This window comes from Mustelus asterias, chromosome 8 (assembly GCF_964213995.1).
Source record: "Mustelus asterias chromosome 8, sMusAst1.hap1.1, whole genome shotgun sequence".
Taxonomy (NCBI): domain Eukaryota; kingdom Metazoa; phylum Chordata; class Chondrichthyes; order Carcharhiniformes; family Triakidae; genus Mustelus; species Mustelus asterias.
The window spans coordinates 95,028,638-95,042,683 of record NC_135808.1 but is presented as its reverse complement, the minus strand read 5'-3'; the positions used below and the strand labels follow the sequence as shown (position 1 = coordinate 95,042,683).

Below are 14,046 nucleotides of genomic sequence, written 5' to 3'. Positions count from 1 at the left end.
TCCCATATTTATCTACTACATTAGCCCTTTTTTACTACTAGAGTTACAGTAGTGAATAACAATTGATATCCCAAATTCATTTCTGCAGTCATTTAATTAGGTTCAGAGTGACATTATACCAAATGTCAAGCAAGAAGTGGTCACAAGGTTTCTTTTAATCTCAGCCAGCACTCTAGTGCAATCCTGCAGACAGCTGTGCTGTTGGAGATGGAGACATTAATCAATGCCTTGTATGCCCTCTCAGGTGGATGTAAAAGAGCCGACGTGCTATTTGGAGAAGAGTGGGAGACCTGTGCTCTACCCAATATTTATCCCTCTACCAACATCACGAAACCAGACTATTTGGTCATTATCACAGTGCTGTTTATGTGAGCTTGCTTTGTGCTCATTGGGAGCCTTTTCTCATATTAAAATAGTGGCATAAGTTCAAAAGTACTTCATTGGTTGTAAAGTGCTTGAAACATCTTGAAACTGTGAAAGGTGCTTTATAAATCCATGTTTTTTTTTCTTTTTGGATGAAATAGCAGAATTCAATATTTCTATATATTACAAATAACATCACATGTTTTGTGAATTAGGCATGCATACATGAAGCATTAATCACATTTCTGGTGGAGTTGACAATCGTTGGAACAAAATTAACCACCTTATCCTTTTACCGTACAGTTGACACAAAACACAATGTCAATGAACAGTGCAACGAGTGAAAAAGTTTGACTTAAACACAAAAAAAACTGGAAGTGCACAGCAGTTAATGAATTTCTTTTGTTTTACATTTCTTATGTCTTGAATAAATTAAGCATTCAGTTCATCAGTTATCAATCAACTATTTTGGTAGCCCAACATTATTCAATGTAGTGAATAAATGTTCTTGCGTGAACTTCCACTACGTGTTTTTTTCTAAGTCAGAGTAATTGAATTGTGTTAAAATTATACCAAACCATTGTATTTTTAAGTTTTCTTCCCTCAAAATCTAAATTTTCTTTTTATTTATACTGGAGGTAGTTTCATTGTGAAAATTATTGTTCCATTTGGGGTACAAAGGGCCAAATACTGATACACTTCTTTGACAATGCTCTTAGAATGTTTGCAGCTTAATTCTCAATATTTTTATCCTTATGGGTCAACATTCAATGGCCAGGTACCACGTGGTATATTTATGTTACATAGCTTTTTTCCAAAGTTCAAATTCTGTTTGTCTTTTACTTAATACAAATTTCTCACTCGTACTGATTTGTGGGAGAACAGATTGCTGAAGAGTCTGATGCTATTGAAACCCAGTAAGAAGTTTAACAACACCAGGTTAAAGTCCAACAGGTTTATTTGGTAGCAAAAGCCACACAAGCTTTCGGAGCCCCAAGCCCCCTCTTCACCTGAAGAAGGGGCTTGGGGCTCCGAAAGCTTGTGTGGCTTTTGCTACCAAATAAACCTGTTGGACTTTAACCTGGTGTTGTTAAACTTCTTACTGTGTTTACCCAGTCCAACGCTGGCATCTCCACATCATGGCTATTGAAACCTCCATACATACATTTGGTTCAAGTTTTCCACGTCTATACAGGTGATGCAACCCAGAACCTGAGTGACACCTGGATGTGCTTCAAACAAAGCTTCCAGTGCTGGTGCCACAGGCTCTTCAACTAATAGCCCTGTTGCAGGTTGCATAAATCTGACCACACGCTCCATGGTTGATTGCATTTCTTGAATACACAAGAACCAAAAAGTTTGAAGTGCACTCCTTCATACTATCCAATATTGTGCAGGAGCTCTATGGCCGGCAATTTCTGGCACACAGTTACCATTTTAAAGGCTTGTTCCTGGAAGTCCTCATTCATGTCCTCTGTAGAGCATTAGAACACATGTTCGCCCTCTGGAGAGCTTTGGACTGCACTGTCCTTTCCAAATGCCCTTGCGCCTGCTCATCTTTATTTGGTAAATTGCCCAGTACAGACACTGCAACTCAGTTCGTACAAGTATATGAGTTGCTAATTTTGAGCTGATGCTTGCAAGAGATGAAAATGTGATGATGTCAGAGCGCTGTCTTCTTTCTTTGCAGCTACAGCTGAGCCTGGGACCTGCAATGGAAAGAGCAGAGATAGACAGAGTTAGTGACTTTGTGACAAGAGATAGCAGTATCAGTGGGAATTCCATGGAACACTGGGTACTCAAACAGACCGTGTCAGAAAGAGACTTCAGTAACAAAAGGAAGAGAGGGGAAGATGGAAAAAGACTCCTTGCCATCACGCTTAATGGCCTCCCTTTCCCAGTGACATTGGTTGTCATCAACACCATTTGTGTGAAGGTTTGGGTAACTGATGGCCATCCTTGTTTAAGGGAGTGTATTTGTGTGTGATTTGTTGAAGGATAGTGACGAAACCTGTGGCAGTTTAGTATAATTTGTGAGGTATGAGGCTGAAGTGGCTTTAAAGAAAGTGTCCAGTCATCATCTGCATTGATTGCAAATTAGGCAACTTCTAATTGACAGTTTTACAGCTGCGTGGCAAGCTAAAAGTCTATCCCATTGCAGCTCATATTGAAACGATGGCATTATAATGGTTACTTCCTGAACTATTAGAATCAGCTATTGCAAATGGACCAAAGGATTAACGAGGTAAAATCCATTCCTGGAGTTTTATTAACAGCCACAGCATTCACTATCGTATTACAGATGAGTATTACAGCTAAACAATTGCAGAAGAAACATCAAATATATGTCAACTATTTGGGTCGGAAAATTGTTGGAAATTCAGCAATGGTGTTCATAATTTTAAGAATTATGTTTATTAACATTACAATCCAAGAGTATTCTTAGCCATAATCATCCAATAATTTTGCCCACTTGACCATTACAAATTGCAGAGCTTGTTAAATTCCACTTGCCATTGGACCAAAGGTGTGATAATTAAATTAAATTAATTTTTTTTAAAATCAAGACATGTTGACATAAAAGTCACAGAAATTTCAAATCAACCACAACAAAGTAGTTGATCTGACATTAAAATATCCTTTAATGTATCTCAAATAATAATTTTTATCACAAGGGAGGCATTCAAGCCCTGGGGATGGTGAAGAAAAAAGCCACAAATCTGACTCTAAACATCACAACAATGATGAAATGCTGAAGAAGCATTTGCTTTTCTGTCTTGCCAGGTCTTCGTGAAGATGTGAAGGTCAGATAAAACAGAATGAAAAATACAAATGCTGGAAATCAAAAATAAAAACAGAAAATGCCAGAAATACGTACAGCCAGTCTGCACTTGTGATGGGTTGACCATACCTGAATAATTTTGTTAATTTTCTGAGGAGGTCATTGACATTTTCTGAGGAGAGTGTCCATGGAGGCTAACTATATAGACTTTCAGAAAGTTTTTTAAAATTCATTTGTGGGACATGGGTGTCGCTGGCTGGCCAGCAGTTATTGCCCATCCCTAGTTGCCCTTGAGAAGGTGGTGGTGAGCTGCCTTCTTGAATCGCTGCAGTCCATGTTCTGTGGGTTGACCCACAATGCCATTAGGGAGGGAATTCCAGGATTTTGACCCAGTGACTGTGTATATTTCCAAGTCAGGATGATGAGTGGCTTGGAGGGGAACTTGCAGGTGGTGGTGTTCCCACCATTTAATAACGTTTAGCTCAAGAGATTATTAGCCAAAAGGAGAGTGCGCAGAATTGCAGAGAATCTTGTGACGTTGGTTAATGGTTGGGAGGCAGAAGACAGAGAGTAGGGATAAAGGGCTTGTCATCAGATTGGCAGGAAGTAACAAATGGTGTTCCCCAGGAATCTGCACTTGTGCCTCTGCTTTTCAACATATATATTTACAACAGACGACAGAATAGACTTGTATATCAAAATTTCAGTTAATACTAAGTTAGAAGGCACAGCAAGTTGTATGGATGGTAGCATAGGTGACAGGTAGCGCAGTGGTTAGCACTGCTGCCTCAGAGCGCCTGGGACCGGGTTCAATTCCCGGCTTGGGTGACTGTCTGTGCAGAGACTGCACGTTCTCCCCGTGTCTGCGTGGGTTTCCCCCGGGTGCTCCAGTTTCCTCCCACAGTTCAAAAGATGTGCCGGTTAGGTGCATTGGCCACGCTAAATTCTCCCTCAGTGTATCCGAACAGGCGCCGGAATGTGGTGACTAGGTGATTTCCACAGTAACATCATTGCAGTGTTAATGTAAGCCTACTTGTGACACTAATAAGTAAACTTTAAAGTTACAAAAGGACATAGACAGACTAAGTGAGTGGACAAATTTAAAGCAGATGGAGTTCACTGTAGGGAACTGTGAGGTTTTATCTACTTTGGATCTGAGAAACACAAATCGCAATGATAAAAGTCTAGGAGCTATGAAGCAGCAAAGGAATTCAGGTATTCATGTATACAAATTGATAAAAAGCCAGTGCTCAGGTACAAAAAATAAGATTGAGAAATTGATACTTCAGTTGTACAGAACCTTAGGCAGGACCCATCTGGAGTAATGTGTTCAATTCTGGACAGTGCACCTCAGGGTAGATATCTGCCTTACAGCGTAGATCTCAAAATCATGCCAAGCTGTAAAGTAAATTGTAAGGGCAGGTTGCAATAACCTGTCCAGTATTCCCTTGAATTTGGCAGATTAATGGTAATCTAACTGAAGTGTATAAAATGCTAAATGTCATTTAGGAGTGAATCAGAAAACACCGTCTGGACAGGATTTTCCCCTCTGCGCACTAAGTATGGGGGTGGGCATAAAAAATGTTGTTTTTCCTGCTGGCCGCAATGGCAGATTTTCACACCATCTTGTTAATTATGCACGTACGGGAAACATGCTGCCCCCGGTGGGCAGCCTCTGATTTGTCCGCCCCGGTGTGAGCTTATTCCTCCCTCACTCTGGGCACCATATTTAAACAGAACCCATTCACAGCTTTCTCAGTCTCTCCAGCCCAGGGCTGCTACAGACCACACAACTGGCCCCAAAAGGGAAGAAGACAACAGCTCTCAAGTTCAGCGACGCCTCCCTCGAATGTCAACTGGACACCCCGGATGCCCTCTGCAATGAACTCAACCCCTTGTGATGGCCACAGGAGGTCCACCAACCTCACCACTCTTGCTTGAGAAGCAGTGTCAGTGGTGATCAGTACTAACGCTGCACGTAAAAGATCAGCCACCTAATGCAGAAAGAGGATGAATGATCCCAGCTCTGTCACCAGGATAATTGAATCATCTCATCACTCTCAATTCACAAACTCACACCCATCACACATTCACTGGTATCTCACTCACTGCCAGCTCAAGGGACATCACCACTCACTCTCACACACACACCTTCACATCTCCATCTGGCCTCTGGAACTTGTGTCCCCATCCCGTCCATTGCCCCTATCACCATCACACATGGCAGGCATCCTTATTATCTGCTCTGCCAAATGTTTTGCTGACACTCTCTCCATCAGTCCTAATGCAAGACAATCTCGCCCACAATAAAAGGGAGAGGTCCCAGAATGGAAGCTGGAGTGTTGGAACTCAAGGTTTTCACTCTTTTTGAAAATCATGCCACAGGGCTAGCCGGAGGGGACGTGGACCATGCCGATGGCAATGGTGATGTTGTGGCAAACACCCACACGAGAATCCTGCACTAGCTCGACCCTCAGTCAACGTTACTGCAAGTGCACTGTCCTTTTTTTTATTCAGCTGCCATGCACTGACTATCTCTACTTTCTTTTCATAGACACCTCTGCCAAGCACCCAAGGCCCACAATCATCCAGCCCTCAGCTCCAGGCCCAAGGCACCTCAGATGAGGAAGCTGAGGACAGCACCTTTGAAAACCCATCACAGCACTCACCCTCCACTAATGCAGAGACCTCATTGGGACCTGGTCCTAAAGAAGATCACAATCTGGTGAGCACAGCTAGTGGAGGCAGCGACATCTGAGATGACCAGCACTTGGAGAACTGCTGGAGACCAGGGTTCTGCCGAGCGCGAGTCAGAAGGGATGTCAACTTCATTGTTTAGATTTCAGTGGATGATGGAGGGGTTCGCCTGCCTATAGTCTGAGATGAGAGCACCAGCATTGCCAACACTGAGGTCAACACCAGCAGGATGGCAGACACCGAGGAGACATTGTGTAGGCAGTGTAGGCATTGGTGGCACCAATAAGTGTCAACGCAAGAGGGACACAGCGCCTCAATCTTACTCCAGCTGCCACCTATCCTCAAGGAGTCAGCCAGAGGCTCTCAAGCATCCATAGGGAGGAAACCAGCAGCTGGACACCTCAAGGCCATCCACCCAGGTGACTCCAGGAGTGGCCAGCCAATCCTAATCCCAATTCTGGTGAAATCACCACCCCTCTCCCGCTCCCCTAACACCACCCCCCCCCCCCTCCCCCTCACCCCCTCCATTAGCTCCAGCTCCACAGGCAGAGGAGGGTGCAACTGCTCCACAGCCGGACACCAAAAGCAGAGCTGGGCCCTCCAGATCCCAACCCTCCAGAGAATGCCCTCCAAAGTCATCACAGGCAACAGAATATAACAGTCAGCAGGCTGTCTCCAACTCTGCTGCAGAGGTCAGGGTGCACCAAGGTGTAGCAGTAGGATTAGGAAAGTAAAAAGATTTACGACCACAATGCTGGCGTGGGTGTTTACAAAGTGTATATAATGTTCACAACTGTAAATAGAATCACACCCAATCTACCTCTACTCTTATATATGCCTCCTTTTTATGATGAACTGTGTTGCAGTCAATCAAGTGATCTCTCCTGCCTGTAAGCAATAATGCAGCCACAATAAATCCAGGTTCCATCTTCCTGATGGTCTCCTCTCTGTACTGTCAATCAGAAACTGACAAGAACAATAGTCTCCAAATGACTCGTTAGTGAATGTGGGTTCAAGGGCTTTGTTTCTGTGTTGGCAAGTACTTGCCCCTGAAACGATGATCACTGCAGAGTGCATATCAAGGATTCACCTCCCCCACACTTTACGTGACCAACTGCTATGACATTGATTTGGCCAGGCACTTGGCTGTGCTGCTTTCAGCCCAGGCACTGGGATCCTCTGTACTCTGTACTCTAATACTACTCTCTTTGGAATAAATGTTGAGTCAGAAAATGAGATTATTTGAGGAGAGCTGCGGCTTCTCTTCTGTGAACCACCCAGCACTAACTTTTTAATAGGCTTCTGAAGTTTGTCGAGTTGCCCAATTACTCTGAAGTTCATTATTACTCCGGGAAATTTCCATTCTGTAAACAAGGAGTTGATAAAGGAAATTGATTAGTGCCACTTAGTGGCTTTAGTCCTGCATGAATGGGCATCATTGCTTCACTTTTCTAATTCCTTGCATTGCCATTGAAAGGTTCCTAACATGTCTCCGCTCTGCCTCTCTCCTCATTTCGGAATGCACAGTTCAATTTAATCAGCCCGGTGAGTACATCTGTCCTCCAAACTACCTGCCCAGCTCTCACCAACAGAGCTTCTCCTCATTTTAATTTTATACTGCACCATCACTGCAGGCTACAAGATGGTAATGCTGAGCTCTCACTGCCAAACCAGCTTGGACCCACCCGGTGTGAGTGTGGAGACCCCTCCCATTGTCCCAAAGGAGCTTAATGTTCGGGTTTCCCTCCCTCACAGACCTTTCAATCCTCCCCCTATATTCCTTGATTCCACTGTGCTTGTAGTGCAAATCCATTTGTTACCTTTGAACATTTTGAAATCAATGTGCCTATGCCCCATTTGGACCTACACAGTTAAACATAATTTGCCACACACACCCTTGGACACCCCCGCAATGCCTTTTCCCCATCTGTAGGCATATACTCCTTATACACCTATGACTGTGTGACCAAATTCCCCTCCAACTCGATATCAAGAGCCATCTTTACGGTCAGCAACTCTTGGTATTCTTGCAAGTGACGAACGGATTTTCACCGTAGTGGGTCAGATCTCAAACAATGATGAAACCGTACAGGAAAGAGATAGAGGCCACAATTCTCCCATCCCGCTGCGCTAATTTTTTAGCACAGTGGGCCAGGAGAATCGCACGTCGGCTGATTCGCGGAGTTCCCACAAGTGTTTGAGCTGCACTTGTGTCTCCCAGGCCCGGATTTCCGGCAGTGTCTGTGCAGCACTGGAAATCGGCTGGGAGGCGGGGTCAGCATTTAAATAGTATTTTATAAGCTATTTAAATGCTACTAGCGAGCCCAGGACTGAATTCTCCGGGCCCGCTAGCATCTCCCACCCCGCCAGAGTGTTTCACTCCAGCAAGGATTACAGGGAGCTAGCAACCTAACCCCAATGGAGTGAAAGAGGCAGCAATCGGGACCCCCGAAGGGGTCGGGCAGTATGGAGGTTGTGCTGCCTGGGCATAGACACCCTGGCACTGTCAGCCTGTGTCCCTGGCACTGCCCAAGGGGCAAAGTACCGATACCCAGGAGGCACCTTGGCACTGTCCATCGGACATGGGGCAGTGCCAAGGGGAGGGGCCTATTGGGTTCGGGCCGAGGGGGTGGGGCTTGCTGGGTGGGGCCTAGGGGGCGATCGGTGGGGGTGGGGGGTCCCACTGCCACTCTGCCATTGGGATTGATGGGGGCAGGAGGGAGGCCAGCGATCGGGGCGGGTTGGGGAAGACAGGTTGCCGGGGGGCAGTTGGTCAGAGGGGGGGTGGGGTTATTGGTACTGCGGGTCGAGAGGGCGCTGGAAATCAGGCCGGTTCAGGACTGTGGGGAGGGTCGGGCCTGGGCCCAGTAATGGCCGGGGGAGTCGCGATTGTGCTTTTGGGGGGTTTGGAGGGGGTAGCACTGCAGGTATCCGGGTTAGCCAGTGATTGAGCTGGCCAGCAAACAGGAGGCTAACAGTGCAGAGCCACTTGCACATGTGCAGAGGCCTGCTGGTTTCAGCCTCACCAGCGGGCCCACTGATTTATAATGATATTCGTGCCAGTGGCCTCTGCAGCGCACAGAGTGCGGGAGATTTTAGTCTGAACTCCCGCTGATAAAACCAACGTGAAATACTCGAGCTTTCCCGCAGATTCAACACTTTTGAGAGAATTCTGGCGAGGGAATCCGGTGAACTGCTGTGAAGACAATAATCTCTCTCTCACTGTCAACAAAATGAAGGAGATAGTCATCGACTTCAGGAAGCGTAGTGGAGAACATGCCCCTGTCTACATCAATGGGGACGAAGTAGAAATGGTCGAGAGCTTCAAGTTTTTAGGTATCCAAATCACCAACAACCATCCTGGTCCTCCACCTTCCATGCAGACATTATAGTTAAGAAAGCCCACCAATGCCTCTACTTTCTCAGGAGGCTAAGGAAATTTGGCATGTCCGCTACAACTCACACCAATTTGCAACATAGAAAGCATTTTTTCCAGTTGTATCACAGCTTGGTATGGCTCCTGCTCTGAATTAGACTGCAATAAACTACAAAGGGTCGTGAATGAAGCCCAGTCCATCAGTCAAACCATCCTTCCATCCATTGAGTCTGTCTACACTTCCTGCTGCCTCGGAAAAGCAGCCAGCATAATCAAGGACCCCATGCACCCCAGTCATACTCTCTTCCACCTTCTTCCGTCGGGAAGAAGATACAAAAGTTTGAGGACACGTACCACCGACTCAAGAACAGTTTCTTCCCTGCTGCTGTCAGACTTTTGAATGGACCTACCTCGCATTAAGTTGATCTTTCTCTACACCCTTGCTATGACTGTAACACTACATTCTGCAGTCACTCCTTTCCTTCCCTATGCACAGTATACTTTGTCTGTATAGCGTGTAAGAAACAATATTTTTCACTGTAAACTTCTATATGTGACAATAATGAATCAAATCACATCAAAGTCAAAGGATTTCTTTGCAGAGACCATGTTATGGGGTTTTGCAGATCTTTGATGGTTGTTTAGGTAGCAGTTCTACTGTGACAACAGTAGCTCAAATGAGTTTTGAGTATCATAGAATCCTACAGCGCAGAAAGAGGCTATTCGGCCCATCAAGTCTGCACCAACCACAATCCCACCCAGGCCCTATCCACATATCCCTACATATTTACCCACTAACCTATGCATCTCGGGACACTAAGGGGCAATTTAGAATGGCCAATCAACCTAGCCCGCACATCGTTGGACTGTGGGAGGAAACCGGAGCACCCGGAGGAAACCCACGCAGACACAGGGAGAATGTGCAAACTCCACACAGACAGCGACCCGAGCCGGGATTCGAACCCAGGTCCCTGGAGCTGTGAAGTTGTAAGTATTCGCATTCCAACCATTATTCATGTAAATTGAGTCTGTGTCTTATAAGTTCTGTTTGTGAACAGAATTCCCACTCACCTGAAGAAGGGGCTCAGAGCCTCGAAAGCTTGTGTGGCTTTTGCTACCAAATAAACCTGTTGGACTTTAACCTGGTGTTGTTAAACTTCTTGCTGTGAAGCAGCAGTGCTAACCACTGCGCTACCGTGCCGCCCGTATGTCACAGTATAATCCTAAGTCCACAGCCAAGCTCCATGAGGTCCCTTCCAGAAAGGCATGTCACAGCGCTCAGTTTGCTGGACTGTAAATCCAGTCTGGGAGCAAAAACAAATTTAAACAATGCTTCAGCAATCCATGAAGATTCTGGAGTACTTTGTAAATATATTTTAAATGTCTTTAATGCTCTGAGAAAGCAAACTCTATAGTCCAATCTCTCTAAGATTAAAATTTAATTGTAGAGATAGCAGAACACATCACATGTTTGTGGCATGCCAATCACTGCCTGTAGTACAGTAAAACTCAGATCTTGCAGCTTTACACTTTACAGCTATTGCTCTTGCATCAGTAGTGTAGTACAATTGCAATCTTGTAATGACAACATAGAGGAATTGGGCTTTTAACATACAGGACTGAAATGCCCCAAAATGCTTCACAGGAGCGGTATGTCACATTGTGCCACATAAGCAGTTATTAGGTCAGATTACCAAAAGCTCAATCAAAGAGTTTGATTTTAAGAGTGTCTTAAAGAAGGAAAGCGAGATAGAGTGGTTAGCACTGCTGCCTCACAGCGCTACGGACCCGGCTTCAATTCTGGTCTCAGGTCGCTGTCTGTATGGAGTTTGCATGTTCTCCCCGTGTCTGCTTGGGTTTCCTCTGGTGCTCCAGTTTCCTCCCATATGCCAAAGATGTGTGGGTTAGGTTAATTGGCCATGCTCAATTACCCTTTAGTGACGGGGCGACTAGCAGGGTAAATGTGTGCAGGTACGAGAATAGGGCCTGGGTGGGATTGTTGTCGGTACAGAATTGATGGGCCAATTGGCCCCCTTCTGTAGTGTATGGATTTTATGATTCAAAGATTCTATGATTCTAGAGAGGGGCAGAGGTGTAAGGTGAGAATTCCAAAGCTTGTGGTTTAGGCACCAATGTTAGAGCAATTACACCTTACACAATAATATGATTTATAAAAGAGAACATGACTTTGGGAACTTCTTTTCTATCAATTTCACAGTATTGTGCAGTTTTACAAAGTAAGGTATTAAATGGTCCTGTTTCTAATTCAACATCATGACATTGTTTTGTGTTTGTTCTTCAATATTTAAAATGTGCATCCTTTCTACTGAGATGGTTGGAGGAAAGGCCAATCTATTGCCAATCTTGAATTTCAATCAAAACTTGGAGTGTAATTTTCTCAAAGAATGTCAAATCTTGCTGTCAGGATGGAATGTGGTAGCTGACCCTACTACAGTGGCCGGTGGAACCTTCATCACGAAACGTAGGACAATGGTCTGTTCCTCAGAACTACCAGTCCAATTCAGAAGGTTGGTAGCTCAGCAGCCTTAGCGGAACTACTACTGGCAATGGACAGTGTTGAGGCTGCATGACAATGGAGAGCACTGTTCAATACTGAGGTGCCTTCAAGGACTGGTGAGCTTCTTTGGTAAAACCAGGGCCAGGCAAACAGGCCCATTCAGGGTGGGGGGTGTTGAGGTGCCCTCAAGGACTGGTGAGCTTCTCTGGTAAAATCAGGGCCAGGCAAGCAAGCCCCACTTAGCGTGGGGGGGGGGGGGGGGGGGGGGGGAGGGGGTTATTCTGGTGATGGCACCTTAGGTGGGAGGACACCAGTTGTCATAAGAAAAGCCCTCCATGGGTGATGGAGCAACAATCAAGGAAGGCCCCCTAATGCCCACCCCCTCCCCCCAAGGAATCTGCTTGTAGCTACACAGCAGTTTTGCCATACGGCAGCAGATGTTCACGACCAGTGGCAAAGTCTTGGTAGTGCAACTGTCCACTTGGTGGACAATTGAACAACTTATGGGTCCAATTAAGCATCTCTTCAAGTCCCTGTGGGCATATTTCCAATTGTGAAGATTTGCTATCAGTTAAGACAATTGTCAGATCCAGATAATCTAAGACATGTTGAATGGAACATTTCTACCAGTATTCAACTGATTTCTGTTTTCAATTTTAACCAAAACTTTATATCTGGCCTCCCCAGGGGCTCAGTGAGCTTAACAAATTAATGAATCATATAAACCAAGTTCAATTCCCAGACTATGCTAGAATAGTCAAGCTTAGCTTGGGTGGCTGTCTGTCACTAAAATTGGATTCAATGTCCCTGATTTAGGGAGAGGGCAATCAACTTGAGATTGCACCCTTGACCTCTGTTGAGATTACCAATTTATAGGTGTTGGATGAAGACAGGAGAAGATTAACTGCAAGAACCCCCATTGTAGAATTGCTTGCTTGCCAAAGCACACTAACACGTCTCAAGTATAAATAATGCCACTCAAAGAGCTTGAGGCTCTAATTGTGTACTGAACTGGATAATTGCAAATGTTATACCCTTGTTCAAAACAGGTTGTAAGGATAGCCCCAGCAATTACAGGCCAGTCAATTTAATATCAGTGATGGGCAAGCTTCTGGAAACAATTATTCAGGATAGAATTAGTAGTCAGGTGGAAAAACGTGAGGTGATTAGGAAGGGCAGCATAGATTTCAAAAGGAGAAATTATGTTTAACTAACTTGACGGAGTTTTTCGAAGAACGAATAGAAAAGGTTGATGAGGGTAATGTTGTTGATGTGATGTACATGGACTTTCAGGAGGCTTTGGATACAGTGCCACACGAGAGACTTGTGAAAACATTATAGCTAAAGAATAAAAGGGTCTCTGGAAACATGGATACAATTTAGATGAATAATACTGTGATGTTAATGTACCATTAAGAGATTTTTTTCTAAATCATGTTTTCTGCATTTGTAAGCAGGCCTTTTTAGCTTCAGTTGTTTTTTTTTTCATTATGGCACCGGTTTGTGTGGAGGAGTCTTTTTATTGCTGCTTAATTGGGTGGGGAGGAGTTTGTTTATTTTTACTGGGATGTTTATGACTCTGCATAGTTTGGGGAAAAGCTGGTTGGCAGGTCAGATGATTGGAGCTCTTTCACTTTCAGTTTGGAGTTGCAGGTTTTAGTTTTAGAAGGGACAGCAAACAGAAAAGAAGTTTCTCTCTCTCTCTCCCCCTGGTTTTGGAAATTCTATGGATTAGCCGAAAGCCTTCCTGGAGTAGAAAATCTGCTGCTGGTGGGTTGACCATAGTCTACTTGGGGTTCTGGGAAGCTGTTCTGACTTTAAACTGTTCTGGGTGTGTCAAGAGGACTACTAGAACTCACAAGACTGAGAGCTTTCAATTCTCCAACCAAAGGACTCAATTACAGTATCACATGAGCTTTAGACTTTGCTGTGTTGAAACTGCTTAAAGGGTTTTGTCTATTGCAAGGGTTTTGTTTGATTGGAACAATGTAGATATATTTGCTGAGGGTTATACATTATTGTGGTTATTTTGTTTTTGTTTGTAATTGATAAAAGTTGTTGGAATTTCCTTTCCATACATGTTAACTATATTCTTAAATAAACTTTGTTTGATAAAAGCACCCTAGTGGATCATTTGAATCATACCATAAGTGAAACACTTCATGCTTATTCTAGCCAAATTCAAGGTGCAAATCTTATGATCCAGGCGGGCTCCATAAAACACTTTGGAGCTTCTCACCTGAACCATAACAATAGGAAGCAACGCATAATTGTCAATGGATTTATTTTTGGGTTGGTTTGTAGTGGTGT

At 44.5% G+C, this 14,046-nt stretch overlaps 1 protein-coding gene across 2 annotated transcripts in view; it reads right to left on the bottom strand.

The window, feature by feature from the left end:
• Positions 1 to 469: 469 nt before the first annotated feature.
• foxd2 (forkhead box D2) overlaps positions 470 to 14,046 on the bottom strand; it is a 31,282-nt gene continuing 17,705 nt past the window's right edge. Inside the window, exon 2 of one of the 2 annotated variants that reach the window (XM_078219389.1) lies at positions 470 to 2,072. In XM_078219389.1, the coding sequence (XP_078075515.1) occupies positions 1,983 to 2,072 (90 nt within the window). In that variant the 3' untranslated portion in view covers positions 470 to 1,982. The remainder of the gene's footprint in view (positions 2,073 to 14,046) is intronic. The other variant, XM_078219388.1, reaches the window with a different exon arrangement.